At 38.3% G+C, this 22,523-nt stretch overlaps 1 protein-coding gene across 1 annotated transcript; it reads left to right on the top strand.

Moving 5' to 3' along the window:
- Positions 1-48: 48 nt before the first annotated feature.
- Positions 49-21,211, top strand: ngly1 (N-glycanase 1). The gene is made up of 12 exons (XM_002932403.4): positions 49-194; positions 3,300-3,414; positions 4,090-4,308; positions 6,685-6,847; positions 8,459-8,678; positions 9,089-9,210; positions 10,720-10,865; positions 12,705-12,815; positions 15,205-15,369; positions 16,429-16,617; positions 16,853-17,030; positions 18,872-21,211. The coding sequence occupies exons 1-12, from the start codon at positions 88-90 to the stop codon at positions 19,042-19,044; spliced, it is 1,908 nt and encodes a 635-aa protein (XP_002932449.1). The 5' UTR covers positions 49-87; the 3' UTR covers positions 19,045-21,211.
- The last annotated feature ends 1,312 nt before the right edge of the window (positions 21,212-22,523 follow it).

Raw genomic sequence — 22,523 nt, 5'->3', positions numbered from 1 at the left:
CGTGTTTTGCCTCGCCCCCTGCTACCAGTCACCGAGGGTATTCTCTAACCGGACTTCCTACTATCCCTGCTACTCTGCTCTGGAGCAATGGCAGCGCTGGACTCTCCGGCAGTGGCTGAGCTGTGCCAGAATGAGCGGCAGGAATTCTTGGACGCTTCCCAGCTGCTGCTCACCTATGCGGACAATATACTGAGGTGAGGGGAGCAAAGGGTTACTGGGATTAGGCTCATTCTGTGCGGCTGGCAACTTCTGCCACCCTGGGACGCATGCGCCAATCAGATTATTAACCTTTTGGTATTCTGATTACTATGACAACGAATAGAATAAGTGGAATTGGACATTTTACCTAAATGGCAGGTGTCTCATGCCCAAACACAGGAAGGAGTTCATCAGATGGCAGTGTTTGCTCTGGTTCTTGTGGAAACTTGTCATCTTAATATAAGGGGTCATCTTAATTTAAGGGGTCTATTCTTTTTTTACTTCTGAACATGTATAAAAGTTGTCCCCCTTTCTGTCTCACCATAAGAAGCCATTGTTATTATGTAGTCATATGTGATCCACCAATCAGGGCACTGCTAGTCCCCCAGCAAGAGACCTTACAGGTGTTGCTCTATTGACTCATTTGACTATGATGTGATATCATGGTGATATTTTTGTTATTACCTAGAAAGGAAGTGACTCTAGTGTCTTATTTTAGATTTTCCTTTCTACTATTTGCAGATATCTGTAATATCTACTATTTCTTGCAAGTACAGCATAGCAAGTTCATTAATTGGAACCTGTCATCCAGATATCTGTATAATAAATTAAACATGAAACCCACATTCTTTTTTTTATTATTAAAACTTCCATACCTAAACTTTATTCAGAATCCCAGCTGTCAATCATATGTTGCCTTCCCTCCCATGCGTCAGGCTCAGCAATCATTTTCACTTTCATTTCTGCCCTTCCTAGATGACATTGCACTCTTCACATGCCCCCTCCCTTCTGTCTATAACTGCATAGCCTATGCATGGGCATCAGGTCCCACTTTCTAGGACATAAATTACATTTTGATTGATACAAAGCTTGCCTTAATAACAGTTTCCACAAAATGGTGCCTACCTGAATGCTTTAATGTGGATTCCAAAAAAAAATAAAATAAACAAGATTAAATGGATATAGTGTAAGTAAAAGTTATTTTGCTCAATTAATGTAGTAAATAGGGTTTGTATTTATTCCTTAAGGTGCCTGGTTCGTGTTAAATCCCAGTGCACGCACACCAATCTCATGCAAGGAATAGCTTAGAAACTAAAGTAAGATGGTGGAGCATTGTTCCCCAGCCAAGTACCTGACTGGTGAATATTTTATTTAAAAAAGATGCCCCAGTGTAGGGCAGCAGTTTAGCATTTTTGTAAGCTACATGGTTCCTAACAAATTAGGCATCATGTAAAGCTTTGTCAGAATTGGAGATAAGAAGCTCATAGTACAGAGGGCATCTAAGGGCTCTGGCACACGGGGAGTTTAGTCACCCGCAACAAATCTCCCTGCGAACAGGGAGATTTGCCGCGGGCGACTAATCTACCCGTGTGCCAGAGCCTTTAAGGACTAGACAATTTGTTCAGTTTTCTTCTCCTCCTTAGACAGTTGCTTCCAAGAACTAAAGGAAGTTGGACAGTGAAAGAGGTTTCTGTTTTAAGCTGGCCATACACGCACCGATAATATCGTACGAAACCTCGTTTCGTACGATATTCGGTGCGTGTATGGCATGTCGGCGAGTCGACCGATATCGCAGGAAGCTGCTGAAATCGGTCGACTCGCCGATCGGCCAGGTTAGAAAATTTTGATCGGGCGCCATAGAAGGCACCTGACCAAAATCTGCCGTCAGGGCTGAATCGGCAGAAGGAGGTAGAATCTTATTGTTTCTACCTCCTTATCTGCTGTTTCAGCCCTGACGGTGTGTGGCGGATCTGACGATGTTTTGTGCGACCTTCAAGCAGTAGTTAATGTGTTTTATTGCTCATACAACCAGTTTCAGGCTCACGTGCCCATTATCAAGTGTGTATGTAAGGCCGAAACATGTTGGAGCAATGAAACACACAGCAGGATGATTCGGCTTAAAAAGTCATTCTTTTTCTAATTTTGCTTTTATCTTTCCTGATTATAAGAATATGCAACACATATGTTCAGAGCGTTGTATGTCAGTTTGATTAAGGGTAGTGTACCATTTATTAGCTCAGTCCACTGTGGGAGTGCCGGAGAATTGGGGCTCATCTATTTCATAATTATTCACTTTTTTGCATAGGACATAACGGATCGTAGGGGTGTTCTAGATTTTTGTAAGGGCATTATCTCTCTTAAGCAGGTCTCTGGAGGTATTTATCCAGGGAGGGATAAGCACTCCTTAATGTAGCAGGTAACGTCCAGTTTGTTGCTATCCAGGGGTATTCCCAAATCAGGTGAAGGAATCCTGCCTCTCCCATACCACATTTTAAACATTTGTCTCCTTCTAGCCTGCCCATAGCCTTAAGCCTCAAGGGCATAGTGTAGATTTGATGGATAATCTTAAATGGAACAATTCTGTCCAGTTATCTGTTGCTTCTTCCCATTGTTCTTCATCTGAGGGGATAATAGATAAGACTTGATCAGAGGTCTGAATATTTTTGCAAAACTAATTTTTCTCTTTCTCATTTTTGTGCTGTGGATCTCAAAACTGTACTGCACAGAAGGGCATGTTAGATTTTCACCCTTGGTTTGAACAAACCAATTTTTTTTTCACTTGTTTCCTTGCTGTAGAGAAATTGAGCAGACTGGGGGCATTAAAAATCAGTTGAAGCACTGGATCTGCCCCACAGTCCTGTATTTGGACAGATGGTCTGTACACAGGACTTTTTCATTTTGACTGTTCTCTCACCGATAGTCATGACAGTCATGAAAATGAAAGCTTTCATTCCCATGAATAGAAAATGTGCTGTAAACGGCACACACTTGAATCACTTGGGAGCTCTGTAATTTAGTAGTATGTGGATAATGCTTTATTAATAATGATGAACAACGTGCATCAGAATAGAGATTTTGGAAACTTTGGCTAAATAGTCTTATTTTGTAACTTTTCTCTATATTTATTGGCTATCCTAAAGTAGAGAAGTTGTGCATGTTCATTTTCCCTGCATTTAATTTTGTTGCAGCAGTTTTCTAGAAAAGAGATGTAACAACACACTATGTAGAATTGTCAGTAGTTAATTCCCATTATAAACAGCCGGGATAACCACTTCCAGCACACATGCAGGAATTCTATGTTTTCTGTTTTTATTTACCAGGAGTCCAAATGAAGAAAAATACAGATCAATAAGGATTGGAAACACTGCATTTTCTACCAGACTTTTGCCTGTCAGAGGAGCAATCGAATGCTTATTTGAAATGGGATTTGAAGAGGTATGCATTTTATTATCAACACTGCTGTATCACCCTCTGTAAGCAATAATCCCACATGATTTTGGACTTCACCTTCTATCTTCAATCTTCACCTTACTAGAAGTAGTATCCCAAAGTTATTGCTTCTTGCCAGAAAGCATTGTGGAATGGATATTTCCACTGCATACAGCTTCTTCTCTGCAGGGTCCATGAAGAATTGGGCTTGATTTAATTACTTTTACTTGCACCTCTGTAAAGGCAACTCTAAATATAACCACAGAAAATTCTAAAACTTTGATGCCTTAACCTTGGACTTTAAAGAACTAAGGAAAGACTGTTTGCAAGAGCCTAAATGACATTTGTCATACAAACAGACTGTAACGATTGTTACAGGTAGATTGAAAGGACACCTACTGATATTATTGCTTCATTAAGCTTATCCAACCAATGTATTTAAGAGTACAGAGAAAGTTGGAATTTCACTATGTTGGAAAGTAAAGATTATCTATCATTGTACAAGTTCATATCTTTTTAAAATGTCATATGTAATAAAATGTGATGTAAATAACAGTAATTTTTAGAAGATGCAGATGCTAAAATTAAAAGTAAATAGGTTTATGCAAAAAGTTATGTTATGCAAATCTTACATTTCTCCTATGTGGCTATTATAGTGAAACTTATATGCATGTCTTGCAGGGAGAGACACATCTGGTTTTTCCAAAAATGGCTTCTGTTGAAAAGTTGCGTAAAGTTAGGGACCATATAGCCACAGAAAGAAATAAGAGAATGAGTGGAGCAAACTCTACGCCACAAGCTACGCCCAGTACACCACCAATGTCCAGCAGATCCCCTGTACCAAATCCAGTTCCTCCAAGTATACCCCTACAAGCAACAGAGGATATATCCAGCTTCTTGGTAAATTACAAATGTTATATCATTCCTTAGTATACTGTTTTTAATTCTAAAATAACTTTTGTTTTGAATTTTGTTTTTGAGTATGGGAGGAAACAGACACAGGGAAGAACAAACAAACTCCTTGTAAATAATACCCCAGTCCATATGAAACGTTAAACTTCAGCTGGGACATTGGCAAAGGTCCAGCACATGCTCCATGGGTAAAGTTAGTAAGATTACAGAGTATGACAGTAGAAGGGTACTCTAAGTCTAAGTAAGTGCTCATTAGGATAGGTCTATACTAGCAATATGGCCCAGTTTATCTGTTGTTCCCGATTTGGGGCACAGTGCCCTCTGTGCAACTCCTCTCTGGGATGTGCCCATAGGTGCTTGACGCTGGACCAGTTAAATGATATGCAACTGAAGGACATAAGTATACCTCCACAACTTACATGTGTAGCTCTCCTTTCCTCTTAACTACAAGTCCTGCCCGTGTACGCTTAATTTACTTATTTTCACACGTTTTTTTATTGTCTGGTGCAAAATGTTGTGCCTGATAATAGCAGGTGAATTTAAGCTGGAATTCAGGGAAAAAGTGTTGGCTTGTTTGTAAAAACATGGCTAATAGAACTAGTTTTGTTAGTTGCTCTCTTAAAATGTAATTGCTATTGAAAGTAGTGTATGTATGTTAAAGGGTACATATTGTGTAAAAAAAAAAAAAAACAAGATGTTAGTGCATTATACTATTTTATATATAAAAGGAATGTGCATTAAATTTGTATTTTGGGCTAATTTCTTGAAAAATACTGCAAAACCCCTACTAGTCCCACCCATCTGCCTGCTGTCTTGTTTCTCAGGCTGTGCAGTGGAGCTGGCAGCACTCAGCACACTCCATTGTAGAACAGAGATAAATCAGCAGCAAAGCTGAAAAGTGAAGCCTGTTTTTACTTGTGTGACTGCAGGACTGTGAATGGCTATCCCTCCCTGTCCCTAATTTGAAACACCTACAGGTACAGTAGGACACTAAACAGCTCCAGTAAAGGGTCAGGTTTAGCCCAGACTTAAAATGGCAGCATATATAATTCATTATTGACTACAAGAATTTTCAGTTATGCTAAATGCCTCCTTCAATTTTGCATAGGCAAGCATAGCACTCTTCCAGCAGAGTGCGGGTGGGTGCTGGGCTGAACTTTTGGCTCCGCCTTCAGTATCAACACACTTCTATTACTCCTCCTTCTCATCTCTTATTTTCATACTTTCTCATATCCTGTCCCCTCCAGTGACATCACAAAGGGGAAAAGGGACAGTATATAAGTAATTAAAGGAATACTGTCATGGGAAAACATGTTTTTTTCAAACACATCAGTTAATAGGGCTTCTCCAGCAGAATTCAGCATTGAAATTCGTTTAAAAGCATTTTAAAAGTTTAAAAGATGTTTTTTATATTTTCATTTTACATGATCAGCAGAACATTGGGAAGGTAGCAAGATAGCAGCTCCCTAACACCTCTGTTGCTAAAAGTGGTAGATATCAGAATTGCACCCATTAGTAAAAAAAAGTCCAGCTCATGACTCCTCCAGTTACATGCAGTAGGAGAAACAATAGGTTATCTAAAAGCAGTTCCATTGTGCAGCTCTGGCTCCTTCTGAAACTCAGACACAACTCAATGAGATGGCTGCCTGCACACTAATATTATAACTAAAAAAAAATACATTTGTTGGTTCAAGAATAAAATTTTAAATGGTAGAGTGAATTATTTGCTATGCAAACAGTGTAATTTAGAAATACAAAGGGCACCATAAAAAAGGGACAGAATCCCTTTAATGTGAGCCAGGTTGGGAGAGTTGGGTTAGTGTCTGTACATTTCTGAATTCTTCTCACATTGTTAGCTACATTTTTGGGTTAGGATAAAATTGTAGTGTTCCTACATTATTTTATTTGCATGGTGTTCAGTGTCAATATCTTTGTCATATTTGTTTTTTGCATAAGGACAGAAAATGTAATAAAATAAGCAACTTTGTCATATAAATTTAAAAATATTCTGTGCTTGTATGCATGTTCTTTAACTCTCAACAACATACAATGAACATGGGAAATGGAGCCTTGACTGGAAAGCCAAATTTTAATACATTGTGTCTGTACTCGGTCAAACAGTAAAGAAACTGCAAAGGATAATCTGATACTTCTTTCAGTACCAATTAAGTTTACATTTAAAAATGATTTAAAATCATTGCAAAGGATAATCTGATACTTCTTTCAGTACCAATTAAGTTTACATTTAAAAATGATTTGAAATCATTGACATTTTTTATTAATGGTTATCATTGTAAAGAAAGTAATTCTTTCAAATCAACAAAAGTAGAATTACTTTAAATTGTTTTTTTCTCTCAACATTAGGCATCTGAAGTTAGATATTTGAAGACCCTCCAGTCCAACTCCCAACATGTATTAATATATGAACAGTCTGAACTTCAGCAAAGAGCTTTACAAGAAATTCCAGTTTTGGATTTGAAAACAAGAGCCCAGCAAAAGCTTACTGAAGTTAAAAGTATTGACTCTGGTAATAGCAATAAAAGTGCAGTGTCTCATTTAATGTATGCAGATGATAATGCCTCGTTAGGTAGAGATACAAGGCTTTTGGCTATCAAGTACACCACCTGCTGCATAGTATTATAGGCTACAAGTTGTAACTGATGCATTAAATGGCCATTGTAATGGGTTAAAAGGTATGGGGGAGCTTGTCATATTGGGGAGTGGGAATGTTGTGAGAGGGGGGCCTAAGATAGACAGGTGCTTTTCATAATAAAAGAAGTGGTACATATCAAATGTTAAACACATGTTAATAAGAAGTTGTTTAGTTTTAAATTAAAATAGGAGCATGCTTATTTCAATCAGAACACTGAAACGAAAAATTGTAAAAATAAAAATATATATAAAAATAATATAATCCTATTGGGTTTAATGAATGTTTTATTGATTTCTTAGTAGAATTAAGGTATGAAGATCCAAATTTGAAGATCCAAATTATGGAAAAACCTTTTATCCAGAATACCCTTCGTCCTGAGCATTCTGGATAACGGGTCCTATACCTGTGTATGTGTGTGTATATATATATATAACATTTGATATGTACCACTTCTTTTATTATGAAAAGCACCTGTCTATCTTAGGCCCCCCTCTCACAACATTCCCACTCCCCAATATGACAAGCTCCCCCATACCAATATATATATATATTGGGTGCAAGTATCAAAAAAAAAAATTACACTGAAACAAAGACAGCACTCCTAGGATTTAAAGAATTGTGAACAAAATGTAAAGGCAAAAATAGAAAGTTTTATTACTCAACGTTTCGGTCTCACACTGTATCAAGCATTTGTTTTCTATAGAAAATTCTGTATAATGAGCTGCTCCAACCTCTCAAAGCCTGCTGAAGCTGGGAAGAGCGAGGAGGTTTATTTACACTGAACTCATTGTCTTCATTTGAGCAAATGGCCCTGTGTTCAGTGAGAGGAAAAGGGAGGTAGAGAAAGACAAAACAGTTTTCCATCGCTGTTTTATAATACCAGTGATCCCAACCAGTGGCTCGTGAGCAACATTTTGCTCTCCAACGCTTTGGATGTTACTCTCAGTGGCCAAAGCAGGAACCCTTTTTTCAATTTCTGACTTGGAGGCAAGTTTTGAAGACATAAAGACCATGTATACAGCCAAACAGAGTCTTCTCTAGGCTTCCAGTCAACATAGGGGCAATTATATCTCTCATTGGCACCTCCAGGAACTTTTTTCATGCTTGTATTGCTCTCCAAAACTCTTTCCATTTGAATGTAGCTCAGGAGTATTAAAGTTGGGGAATCCCTGTATAATAGCAATAAAATAAACTATAAAAAATATATATGTTGTTACAATTAAAATAGGATTTGTGTTGAACTGCATTGTATCTGTTATTTTGGTTCTGAGCAAAGGTATAAATAGGTTTACACTGCCCTTAAATAGCTAAGTTGTGTCAATGGGAATCTTCCAACATTTTCATCTTACGAGCCTTTAATTTGCTTTGCTCTTGGTTAATTAAAGCCCTTGTTGTGTGCTAATGAGCAATGTTACTATGCTTCTATATTGTATGCTGCCTAACTGAAAAACATACAAAAAAATCTTTGTTCTTTCTGCCTGTAAGATACTGGTGTGAATATAGAAGACTTTCTATTGCTGGAGCTGCTTCGCTGGTTTAAGCAGGACTTCTTCCAGTGGGTCAATAGCCTACCTTGCTGTCTCTGTGGTGGGGAAACTCAAGGCCGAGATGCTTTGTCTCCTTCTGCTGAAGACCTGCGCTGGGGAGCAAATCGAGTGGAGAATCATTACTGTGAAAAGTGCAAACACAGCAACCGGTTCCCAAGGCAGGTATCTACCAGCCCACTTCCTCCACCTGTATAGGGGAGAAGGTTAAACAATAACACTGAGGGGCAGATTATCAACATTCAGATTCAAGTTTATCTGGGATTTCATTTTTTTGAGGCAAAAATTGTGAATCTGAGTTTCCAGTACTTGAATTTCTGATATTAAGTGCAAAAAATGAGTTGAATTTTCAAGCTGTTTTTTGGCACAGACTTATTGAAAATGGTGGATAAGTGTGATTTCACTGCATTCAAGTTGTTTTTCACTTTTTAGTTTTATAAACAAGAGAACATTCAAGTTTTTTTTTTTTATTTGAAAAAAAAAAAACAATTGTGGTAAATCTGCCCCTTTATCAATTTTTTTTTCATTGTAAAGGGTTTAAAATATATAATAGTTTATCTAAATCTTTCAGATACAATCATCCTGAAAAGCTTCTGGAAACTAGACGTGGGCGTTGCGGAGAGTGGGCAAACTGTTTCACCTTGTGCTGCAGAGCGTTAGGATTTGAAGCCCGATATGTGTGGGATTCTACTGGTAAGGAATCCATTTTATATGGTTTTCAGCATATTCTGCCACCTTCTAGTAAGGTCGCTGGGCCTATTTACTTTTCCTCTCCAGTCTCTTGGCCTCTAGAATGTTTCATATAATTAGTTTTTCTAGCTGCTGCTTTTCAACTGCTGTTTTTCTGTTTTAGCTAGATTAGCTATTAGGTGTCATCCTCATCATTTTTGTTTGCTGTCATGGTCAGCTAGGCCTTAAACTTATATTCTTCAGTAAAATACTAACTACCACCAGAATTGCCCTTTATTCTTAGAATGTTTATTAATTGTCCTTAAAGGTGGCCTTACACATTAAGATCCGCTCACCTGGCGAGGTCGCCAAGCGAGCGGATCTTCTCTCGGTATCCCCCACCTACAGGTGGACGATATTGGGTGAATTAAGGCTAATTCAGTCGTTTGGCCCTGGGGCCAAATGATTGAATTAGAACGCCGGTAATAGGCACAATCGGTTCGGGTACTACATCAACCTTCCCAATCGATATCTGGCCGATTTCAGGCCAGATGTCGGTCAGGCAGGCCTGTCGTTTGTGCCCCTACACGGGCACAGCTACAATCGGCCTGTGTATGGCCACCTTTATACTTCACTGTGACGTGAGGGCTTTTGTTGATTTTTATATTGCCTGCCCTTGCTGGTAAATCTTAAGCAGCTTCTCATTTAGACAAGTTCTGTTGGCCTATTTACACTTAAACAAGATTTCACTTCTGGTGGGCTATGACTTTATTGAGAGATAAAAAAAGGTATAATGAAGAAACGTTTATCTTTTATATTTGAAATGGTCTGCATTCCATATTTCCCATTATCTCAATAATGAATCTTTTATCATTATCCTTCTATTTTCTAACATCAGAAAATCCTGAAAGCACCTTACAAAATATGTTCTATCGGTTCCCATAATTCCTTGCCCCAGAGGTGTTTTTAATCTCAGTTTTCTATCACAGGACAGTTAATTATGTTTCTTGACTGAATGGAATCCCTGAGCATGAAGAGGCAGAACATTTGAATTCCACACAGATGGTGTCCTGGGCAGAATTAAACCAAGAAACCTAGCTCAACAAGTCAGCAATTGTTTTAGATAGTTAATAACTAGGGGTAGAGTTCTTCAATAGTAATATAATTAAACTTGCTTAGCTTACTGTAAGGTAGCAGTTGTAGTGAAAAGCAAAGAGCACTTCCAAAATTCCCCCCACCCCCTGGCGTTTTACTTTAACTTCTACTTTGCCAGAAGGTTTTGAATTTTGCATGCAATGAAATTATAAAACCTTCCTGCAAAACAATAATAACAAAAAAATTAATGGTAGAAGTCTGACTTGGCTTCCATTGGTAAAGTATGCTTAAAGTACAGCATACTTGAAGAAGCTGCTCGGATGAGTAGTGAAACGTCTTCAGTTATTACTTAACAAGTCCAGTTGCTTTAGATTTATTTATACTAGATATGCTTAGAGTATGTTTATGTAAGTTTTTTTTTTTTTTTTCATTGCGCAGACCATGTCTGGACAGAGGTGTACAGTACTTCTCAAAACAGATGGCTTCACTGTGACCCGTGTGAAAATGCCTGTGATAAACCACTTTTGTATGAAGTTGGATGGGGCAAGAAGCTTTCCTATATCATTGGCTTCTCCAAAGATGAGGTACACATAAATTTGTTTTCTTCAATTATGCCAGTGGTTGTGCTGTGCTGTGAAACGTTGCTTTGTTCTTCCACTTTCTGTACTTATATTGGGTCACTCTGCTTATCACATTCTTGTCCTCTTTATTCTAGCAAAGGAGATAATGCCATGTAAGAACTCACTTACCCCCTGTACACCACCAAGGTTTAAGTACTCTTGTAAACTCTGAGACATGAACTAGGCCTGGACTGGGATACAAAATAGGCGCTGGCATTCCAAGTACACAGAGGCCCAAACAGCCCCCCACCAGCCAACTAAATAGTGAATGCACTCGGGTTAAACAATACAGGGGAGCACTCACCAGATGGGTTTAGCTGCAACAGGATGTACCGTGCTCCTACGTCTTTAAGACCCCGGTCCAGGCACAGCTTAGCCAATATCAATAGAAAATAGACAGAGCACCGGAATTACCTTTCCATTAAAAAGTCACTTTTATTTGGTCCATTAAAAGCATCACCGAGTCCTACACGAACAGCTTAACGTATTTCATGGCTTCTCGCCTCTTCATCTGTAGCTTCTCATGAAGTGGCGAGAATCCATGAAATGTGTTAAGCTGTTTGTGTAGGACTTTTAATGGACCAAATAAAAGTGACTTTTTAATGGAAAGGTGATTCCGGTGCTCCATCTATTTTCTATTGATATTAAATAGTGAATGCCTATTGACAGATTGCCAGATATGAACTATACGTTTAATATAAATATCTGTTCTCTGTTTCGTATTTACACTGTAGATTATGGAGGTTGTTTTTATTCCCATCAGTTTATTGCTATATTATATATTTTAAGTCTAGTGTAACATTCACACACATAACATTCAAATATACAAACAAGAGGAAAGAGCTTTTCTAAACATCTGTACAAAAATCTAACCAACATGATATATTTGTTCAGTGGATGAGGAGAGTGAAGCAATGGTTTACCAGGTCCAGGATAAACTGTCATCTTTTTCCAGGGCTAATTTAATTTGTATTAACTTCTTATGTGACACATAAGTCAGTTGCTTCCTTATAGTAATAACAAAATTACATTGGCATCTATTGGTTCCATTGAATTTCCTTACTTTTCCCCCGTTTAAATTTGATGTCCCTCCTATGAGAAACAAGAAATAGCTTAATTCACTGTATTATGCATTAAGTAGTCAACTTTTCTGTCTAGCTTTTGTGGTCTTATAATGCTGATAGGGTAATCCCAGTAACTGGCAAGCACTGAGACACTGCAAACGTAATCATTTATCCAGCACCTTAAATGGGTGGTTCACCTTTATTTTAACTTTGAGTATGTTATAGAATGTCCTATTCCTAGTAACTTTGCAATTGGTCCTTATTTATTTTTTTAATTATTTGCCTTCCACTTGTACATCATTCCAGCTTTAAAATGGGGGTCACTGCACTCCAGCCCCCCCAAAAAAAACAATTGCTCTGTGAGCTTACAATTGTATTACTATTGTTGCATTTATTTTCTTATCATTCTATTCAGGCCTCCTTCTATTCATATTCTAGTTTCTCATTCAAGGTAAACAATAACCACCTAGCAACCAAATAGCTGGTGACATCATACTAAAAGGTGAACAGCCCCTTTAAGGGACTATTGGCAACAGTGTCTGACTTTTTATTGTAATTTTATATAATGCTGCATGGCACTAAGCGGAAGACTTTAGCTATTTTGACATGAGAATAGAAGGAACAGTCACTCTACCTTGCACTGACCCAAAGCAGAGAAGTGATAATTTGATCATCAACATAAATGCTGATTTCTATTTGCGGACATGTCTTTCAATCTTCCATGAACTCTGTAATTTAGGTTGTGGATGTTACCTGGAGATATTCATGCAAACATGAAGATGTGATCGCCAGAAGGAAAGAAGTGCGGGAAAGTTGGCTAAGGGAAACAATTACTGGTCTCAACAAAATGGTAAATGCATACTATGCCAGTCATTCCTATCTTTTTAGGTTTTTTGTCTAGTTGCAGACTTCAAGGTCTGTTCATCTTAAAATGAAACAGTCAGGAAACATACCAATGCAACAATACAAGTGAAAGCTGGAATAACTAGACATTAAGTTAAGTAAAAACATACCTTGTAAGAAAGGTTTGCTTTATATATAGTCCATGGACATACTAAGAGAAAATGGACATACATCCTTTAAGTCATAACTTGGAGTTTTATTTGCTATGCTCCTTGGCACGAATGCAAAAAAATGAATGCAAAGAGCACTTCTGCCCAGGGACTGGCTGTGCTTAGCGTGCATAATGGAACAGGCTAAGTCTGTCCTCACCACCTGTCAAGTGCCACTCCCTTACTTATGTTTAGGAGGCAGTGGTACACCTACCACAGCACTGTATTTATTATATATATATATATATATATATAGCACCAACATACAGGTCCTTTTCAAAAAATTAGCATATTGTGATAAAGTTCATTATTTTCTGTAATGTACTGATAAACATTAGACTTTCATATATTTTAGATTCATTACACACAACTGAAGTAGTTCAAGCCTTTTCTTGTTTTAATATTGATGATTGTGGCATACAGCTCATGAAAACCCAAAATTCCTATCTCAAAAAATTAGCATATTTCATCCGACCAATAAAAGAAAAGTGTTTTTAATACAAAAAAAAGTCAACCTTCAAATAATTATGTTCAGTTATGCACTCAATACTTGGTCGGGAATCCTTTTGCAGAAATGACTGCTTCAATGTGGCGTGGCATGGAGGCAATCAGCCTGTGGCACTGCTCAGGTGTTATGGAGTCCCAGGATGCTTCAATAGCGGCCTTAAGCTCATCCAGAGTGTTGGGTCTTGTGTCTCTCAACTTTCTCTTCACAATATCCCACAGATTCTCTATGGGGTTCAGGTCAGGAGAGTTGGCAGGCCAATTGAGCACAGTAATACCATGGTCAGTAAACCATTTACCAGTGGTTTTGGCACTGTGAGCAGGTGCCAGGTTGTGCTGAAAAATGAAATCTTCATCTCCATAAAGCTTTTCAGCAGATGGAAGCATGAAGTGCTCCAAAATCTCCTGATAGCTAGCTGCATTGACCCTGCCCTTGATAAAACACAGTGGACCAACACCAGCAGCTGACATGGCACCCCAGACCATCACTGACTGTGGGTACTTGACACTGGACTTCAGGCATTTTGGTATTTCCCTCTCCCCAGTCTTCCTCCAGACTCTGGCACCTTGATTTCCGAATGACATACTTTGGACCACTGAGCAACAGTCCAGTGCTGCTTCTCTGTAGCCCAGGTCAGGCGCTTCTGCCGCTGTTTCTGGTTCAAAAGTGGCTTGACCTGGGGAATGCGGCACCTGTAGCCCATTTCCTGCACACGCCTGTACATGGTGGCTCTGGATGTTTCTACTCCAGACTCAGTCCACTGCTTCCGCAGGTCCCCCAAGGTCAGGAATCGGTCCTTCTCCACAATCTTCCTCAGGGCCCGGTCACCTCTTCTTGTTGTGCAGCATTTTCTGCCACACTTTTTCCTTCCCACAGACTTCCCACTAAGGTGCCTTGATACAGCACTCTGGGAACAGCCTATTCGTTCAGAAATTTCTTTCTGTGTCTTACCCTCTTGCTTGAGGGTGTCAATGATGGCCTTCTGGACAGCAGTCAGGTTGGCAGTCTTACCCATGATTGCGGTTTTGAGTAATGAACCAGGCTGGGAGTTTCTAAAAGCCTCAGGAATCTTTTTAAGGTTTTTAGAGTTAATTAGTTGATTCAGATGATTAGGTTAATAGCTCATTTAGAGAACCTTTTCATGATATGCTAATTTTTTGAGATAGGAATTTTGGGTTTTCATGAGCTGTATGCCACAATCATCAATATTAAAACAAGAAAAGGCTTGAACTACTTCAGTTGTGTGTAATGAATCTAAAATATATGAAAGTCTAATGTTTATCAGTACATTACAGAAAATAATGAACTTTATCACAATATGCTAATTTTTTGAAAAGGACCTGTATAACAATTACAAACCGTTTACTTAACGCACATTAGTGAAGCTTACAGTCAAAAGGGCATGTTTCATGAGTTTGTTTCATGAGTTTGTTTCATGAGTTTGTTTCATGAGTTTGTTTCATGAGTTTGTTTCATGAGTTTGTTTCATGAGATTTGATGCATTTTTAGCAGATTAAATGCTTAAGGCTGATGTTACAAAAAGCATTATGAACCTAATGTATTACTATAAGAATTGCCAATAATGAATCCAGAATACAACTTAATAGAAATAGGAATACATTGTGATTAAACTGATGACATCTTTTAATCGGTGAAAATATTTTTGTTATTTTGCTTGCCAGAGGCAGGTGTCCCTACCAGAAAACAGAAAGCAGGAACTTCTTGGAAGATTGATTGTGGAGTTGGTTGAATTCATGTCTCCTAAGACTCCCAAGCCAGGAGAACTTGGTGGGAGGGTGTCTGGATCACTAGCCTGGAGAATGGCACGAGGCGAAACAAGTTTACAGGTGATTTAATAGATTGTAAAAAGGACAGTATTACCTTAGTTCAGTTACTCCTAAATTGTGAGGCCTGATCTTCTAGGCTAGCCTGGGGCAGTCACCGGGGAGTCCAGTCTAGATTACTCCTAAAAGCCCAGATAGAAGGCTGGCTAGGGTGAAAGCTAATTTGTTGTCCTAGATATTTTTATAAATGTGCCAAAGGTGTCCCAGGTAAAATGTTGGAGTTTCGAGGTGGGCTTGAACAAAACAAAGACTGAAACATCCCAAACAACAGCACTGGCAAATTCCATGGATTTTGCATAATTTATAACAGTACCTGCCCCAGTGGAGCTTACAGTCTAAGTCACTATCACCTTCACACACTAAGGTCAGTTTTACTAGGAAGCAGTTATCCTGCCTGTATGTTTTGGGTATATGGAACAAAACGAGAGCTTGCGGAAGAAACCAACACAGACATGGGGATAACATACAAAGGGCCTGATTCACTAAAGTGCGATAAAAATTATTATTATATTATATTATATTACTATTGGGCGACTTCGGGAAACCGAAGCATCGCGTATGCCATCTCACCGGCAATTTACGTTCTTGCTGGTGGGATGGCATTTAAAGGAGATTAGTCGCCCACAATAGTGAAGATTTATTGGGGCGACTAATCTCCACTTGTGCAACTGCCCTTTAAGGCAAGAGGGTTATTTAAAATAACTGCCACTGTTTGTGCATTGTATTTGCTTCTGTTGAATTTGATTGACTTGTTTTAAACATTGAGCTTGTCAGTCACACAAATGAACCTGTGGGCACTTAATTATACGGCATAGTTCAAATTAACTTTAACTAAGGATAACTGTGCAGTCTGGAGCAATATTACAAGTTCCTGCTACACAGCAACACAAGTTTCACTTCTGGTAAATGTTACCTGTCCCCCATAGTCACATTTGTATGGATTTTGAAAATCATATTTCAAAGTGAGAGCTCATATAAAGCCTGTAACCACTTTTGATGACACAACAAATTTTATCAAGCCTATTGATTTTTATGATTTTTATTTATTTTATTTTGTTACAGTCTAACAAGAGTGTTGTTTTTATCCCATCTGAGAGGGAGAAAATCGGCAAGCTTTTCCACCTTCGGTATAATGTAGTTGAAGATGCTTATACACGTGTCTCAAATAACAATGAGGTTATTACTGGCTGGGAAAATGGAGTGTGGAAAGCAGAGTCAATGTGTAGAAAAGTTGAAAATGACTGGAAAATGGTATGTCTGTGATTATTTTTTTAAGTTGTCATGCTGACCATTTAGTGTCTTCTTTACAAATTGTGATGCTTTAAAAATAGAGACAATAGATATTTTTGTATGCTGAACACCCAGCAATCTCCCCTCTATTTAACGTTTTTGTTTTACAAATATTTCATATATGTAGTGCAGGCAACATGGTTGTTCTGAGTTTTGTTAATTTTATAAGGGTACTTCTGACATGTGATATTTGTAGGTTTACTTGGCTCGTACTGAGGGTTCCTCATCAGCTGCTATTAGCTGGAAGATTGAATGTGCTTCAGTGGGCCTCCAAATTGAAAGCCTAAGTGTCCGCACCAGTGGTCAAACCTTTCACAGTGGTAAAATAAAATGGAAGTTGACTTCTCCAGAAGTAGAGGTGGAAGTAAACAGTGGTAAGAATAAAAATGCTTATTTCGTTCAATTCTAAATACAACCGAGGACAGTGGTAGATATGTAGGGTGGGCAGTAGAAACACAAAAAAGTTACCTTCACTAGGCTTGATGCACTACCCCCTACAAGGCTGATGGCACCAAAATGTATGTTACTGGTGTTCTTTAGACAGAAATCCTTGCAGATTTTGGAGCTTCCCTCGATCATCACCCAATAAACCTTGTGATTTTTTTTTTTCATGCTCTAGGGCAGTGATCCCCAGACAGTGGCTCATGAGCAACATGTTGCTCTCCAACCCCTTGGATGTTGCTCCCAGTGGCCTCAAAGCAGGTGCTTATTTTTAATTCCTGGCTTTTGGGCAAGTTTAGGTTGCACAATAACCAGGTGTACTGCCAAACAGAGCTTCATGTAGGGTGCCAGTCCACATAGGGGCTGCCAGATCACCAATCAGAGCCCCTATTTGTAACCGCAGGATCATTTTTCATGCTTGTGTTGCTCTCCAACTCTTTTTACATTTAAATGTGGCTCACAGGTAAAAAAAAGTTGGGAATTTTTGCTCTAGGGGCTTACGTTGGGTATAAGTTATTAATTTGTCACTGAGGGCACAATCATATGGCAGATTTACAAATAATGGTTTATTAATTAATGTTCCCTCTTAAATACAAAATGTACATAACAATAAAAGTAACTTTACCTGCAACTTCAAAAAATTGTCAACTGCCAATAGATTTGCCTCATTAGTGCCAGCTAGAATGCTAGACATATTCAGCAGAAAGCTTTATCATACCCGAGTAACAGCCCTAGAAGCTTTCTCTGCAGCTGCCATTTTAGCTTGGTGTTAATAGCTTCCTGTCGTGGGCAATTAATCTCCCCGAAATGCCATTCCACCGGAGAGAATGTAAATCGCCGGTGGGGTGGCATACGCGGTGCCGCGATTTGCTGAAGTTGCAGAAGTTTCCTCTCAAGGCAACTTCCGCGACTTTGGCAAATCGCGGCACCGTCTATGCCATCCCACCAGCGATTTAAATTCTCGCCGGTGGGATGGCATTTCGGGGAGATTGGTCGCGGGCGACAAATCTCCCCGTCTGTCACAGTCCTTATAGCTCAGATCACACATTCCTAAGGGTGAGGGGAGTGAGTTTTATGAATTCTTATAGGAGGGGGGAGAAGGGAGGGCAGACTCTGGCCCTAGGAATGAAGGACGTTTTTGAGAGAGGACGTCAGATACCCTAACAACATGTTTACAAAAAAGGAAACAAGAAATCCTGTGTTTCTTTTGATAGAGGACTCAGTGCAGCATTACTGAAAGTGCTTATGGCTGTATTTCCTTCTCCTTTAAGTGGTGTTTAGACATCACTTGCTCTGATAGTTTATCAGTTGTTATCTGTCCACCTTCCTTCACTAACCAAACTATTTATGGCAATGACACACTGGGAGATTTATAGACAGTGTTAAAAATCAATAGCGCTGGCTACAGATCTCCCCCAAAAAATGCCTTGCCAGAGACTAACATTGGGATCACTATGAGTAAAACATATAATTTGCGGATAATTGCCTCCTTTCACAATATCCCGCGATTAAGCCAGCGGTAGTGATTTTTTTTGCCCTTAGGGCACAGTATCATAAAACTTTTAAAATGAGCAGCCCTTTTATTAAAGCAATGTAGAGATTTATTCCCTTGTATGGGGACCAGGACCTGGGTAACCCAAGAGATGGACCATTACTTTTAATGTAAAAGTCTATGGAGACAGTCACTTACACTGTACACATAATGATTGTCATTTGCTGGGAAGTTATTTTGACTAAGTCTGGTAACTTTATATATTTATTTATTGTATTTTAGATACAAGTCTTCATTCTTACCCTGAGTTTCTAAATTCATCAGAAGTGGAGTTGAAAGCTGAGTTGTGTGATGGTGATGGAAATACAGCATGGCAGCACACACAGCTTTTCCGTGAAAGTTTAGACTGTAAACAGAACTCTTTGGAGATTATTATAATGTTGAAGGATGTTTAGGAATTTTACTTCTCGCAAAGAACTGCATGTGGAAATATTTGTCTGTTTGGCAGAGTAATAAGTTTAATAAGTCAATAGCCAAAGGGGCACTGTCATCAGAATAAAAAGTTTTTACCTGTAAACAATGTTTAATATTATGTAAAGTATTTATGTTTTTGTCGTTTTTTGGGCTTTTGTGAGAAACTGGATTTCCTGATGCTCATGTGAATAATTCATTTGCATTCTGTTAAAAAACTGTAAACGTGCCTTGGTTCATGGCATGGAATCCAAATATATGCTCAAGACCATGCACTTTGTTTACCAAGGATCACTTTCCCTCAATCTGAAATTTGCATTTACTACATTACTAGCTGGAAAGGTCTTTGGAGCACATATAGCTCTGCCTAGAAAGAGCAAGAAATACTTAAAGGAAAAGTAACACTAAAAATTGTTAAGTAAAAAATCTATTCTACCCTGCCCCAATAATTGCCCTATCCTGCAAACCATTTAGTGTTTTGAATGCTTTATTAGAAAATACCTGTTAAAACTTGACTTCCGGTCATTTGAAAAAACGCATTATGGCGATGCAGGGGAAGCATCCACTATGCGGCGATCGATTGATTGAGCCTAGCCTTCCTTCTGTATAGGAAGGAGTCAGGTTAGGATAGATCAATCGATCACCGAATATTGATTTTTAGTTACTTTTCCTTTAAAATACATCAGAATATCAATGATTTGAAGTCTGTGGTCCTCTGACCCTAAAAAATCCACAGATTCAATTTTGTGTATCTGCCTTAAATACCATAATGCTCATAAAATGTATTGTTATAAATACTTATTATTTCATACATTTTAAAAGCCAACTGTTGTCATTTCATATAAAATTATATATTTGTAATTGCAAATATTTTTTTTTTTATATTTTAAACCCAACTGCTTTCATGGATTATATAATATAATATTTTGGTAAAATTTTCTTTCTTTGTTTAAATTATCACTTCATGGTAAAAACTGGAAAAAAATACACCTTTCCTGAATTCAGTACATTTAAAAGACGAACAAGTTGTAGCCCTAGATGCAGGCAGTTTGCTATAACATATATGATGTATATATGTGTTTTGACTAAAATCATTAGGGCTTATTTTTCCATAACAGTGGATTGTTCTTCTTTGCAGTATTATCAATCTTTTGGTAATGAAAAAAAATGCTTTGGCACTGTTACGAGCACCAGATGTGATGCACCCAAATATATAATGTTTTTTGTAATCCAGGTCTTAAGGCAGAAACGCATCACTACACCATTACACCACCAGCACCATGTTTGACTGTTGGTATGCTATTCTTCCAGTGGCAAGCTGTATTTGCCATATACACGATGCAATAGGGCCTATGTTATACAAAGAGTTTCACTGTTGACTTATGTTAATAAAACATTATCTCAAAAGGTTTTAGGTTTATTTAGGTATTTTGCAACAATCAAACACATCATTGACTGATGCCCATGATGTGTGTTTACCTCCACCGTGATAAGGTCAAAGACCCATGGTCAGGGGTCTTTAATGCCATGGCATGTTTTTGCTGGCACCATGGCAAGATAAAAGAGAAACCTAGAACTGTAGATTCTACTGAGCTGGCACTAGATTATTTTTTTTTTATGCCAGGGCCATAGATTCTACAGCATATGACACGTAATGGTTAAAGTCTGGATCCAAAAAAACAAGTAAAGGTTTACTATAATAAACTGAGGGTGTTGTAATACAAATAGACTGTAGATCGGCATAGATAAACACAGTGCTGTATTTCTATGTGTTTAGGGTGGTATCTTTAGTGGGTGCCTGTATAATTTTTTTTTTTTTATTAATTACCCCCCCCCCCCCAAGTCCACCACCACAAAAAAATGTTAGTGGCAGAGCTGATAGGGCCCCTTCCTGATGAATTCCTCCCTGGAACTGCTTTTCCCAGTTGGCATATAAGCAAGAGACCTGTTCATGGAGGGGGTGGGCAGAGGGTTGTGCCTCGGGTGTATCAAAAAATATGCAAGCAGAAAAGTGGCTTTAATTTTTCCATCACAAATCTGCTTACATTGTTTTCTGGAAAGCTTTGAAAATGGCATCCCTTTAAATGTAAACTATTTATAAATTGGGTTTTGGATCTGTTTATTTTCTATTAAACAACATATAAAGACAGACCACTGCGTGCAAAGAATATTTTTTAATAGATTTCTGCATTTAGATATTCTGTGACTATATTAGGCTATGGCAGGACTGGCGCTTTTATAGTTTTTTATTTAGCCTATTTGTAATGGATGTATTAGAAAAGTCTCTAATTTGTAGTAAACTGCAAGAATTGATGACCAATTGACAACTAACATAAATGAAAATATATTGATGGCAACCTCTGGCCTATAGAAATGAATTAATATGCAGCTTAAATGAATTCTTTTTGAATTTTTTGAATTTCCATTCCAAAAGAGCAGAGATACATTCAGAGAGTGGAAGGCAGTGGCATCTGCAATTATTAGGTTACAGAAATGCTCTCATACTAAACTTTATATACGCACTACTTATGTACTTAAGGCTGTCATTCCTCCTGAAGTCAAAGATCAGTGAATGAAGTAAGTTAGTATTTTAAAATTTTCAGAAATATATTTGTTTCTTTAATTTCTTGAATTGTGTTTTTGTTCTTATTGTTTGTCTGCTTTTTAAAGAAACACAAAACAACCACTGCAGATTAGAGGTTCCTGGTGTGTAGAATGCTGCCCTCTACCCAGGCTTTCCTGTAAGAAAAATGTAATAGCAGGTTCAAAATTAGATCCAGTTCTAGTAAACCACAGCATCTGAAAGTACTTGTTTAGTTTAACCTTTTTGTTCCAGCTGCTGGTAGCAGGGCCCTTTCAGAATGTTTTCTCTTGGTGCCAATGGAATGCAGAATGTAGAATCTGTATCATAAACAAGTCATTTCCTTCTCAGAGCAGGTTCTTTAAGTTTTTCACTTCAACGCTGCATTGGAGTCAAATTTGTTTGATGCATATATTCCATTGTTATTGGCTGTTGCTGCTACATTGTTTAAATGGGTAGTTCACCTTTAAGTTAACATTTAGGGGCTGATTTACTAATCCACGAATCCGAATCCCGAATGGGAAAAAATCGGATTGGAAACAAACATTTTGCGACTTTTTCATAAATTGACGCAACTTTTTCGTAGCCATTACGACTTGCTCGTAAATTGTCGCGACTTTTTCATACCCATTACGACTTGCTCGTAATTGTCACGACTTTTTCATAGCCGTTACGACTTGCTCGTATATTGTCACGACTTTTTCGTATTGAGCGCTCGTAAACAGCGGGCAAACCTTTGCGACTTTGTATGATTTTGGAAGCCTCCCATAGGACTCAATGGCACTCTGCAGCTCCAACCTGGCCCAAGTAAAGTCACGATACTGAAGCTTGAACGAATCCTAAACTTTCGTACTCGGCGACGGCTAGGAAAAAGTCGCGACA

Source organism: Xenopus tropicalis, chromosome 6, assembly GCF_000004195.4.
Source record: "Xenopus tropicalis strain Nigerian chromosome 6, UCB_Xtro_10.0, whole genome shotgun sequence".
Taxonomy (NCBI): domain Eukaryota; kingdom Metazoa; phylum Chordata; class Amphibia; order Anura; family Pipidae; genus Xenopus; species Xenopus tropicalis.
This window is presented reverse-complemented; position numbering and strand designations above follow the sequence as displayed.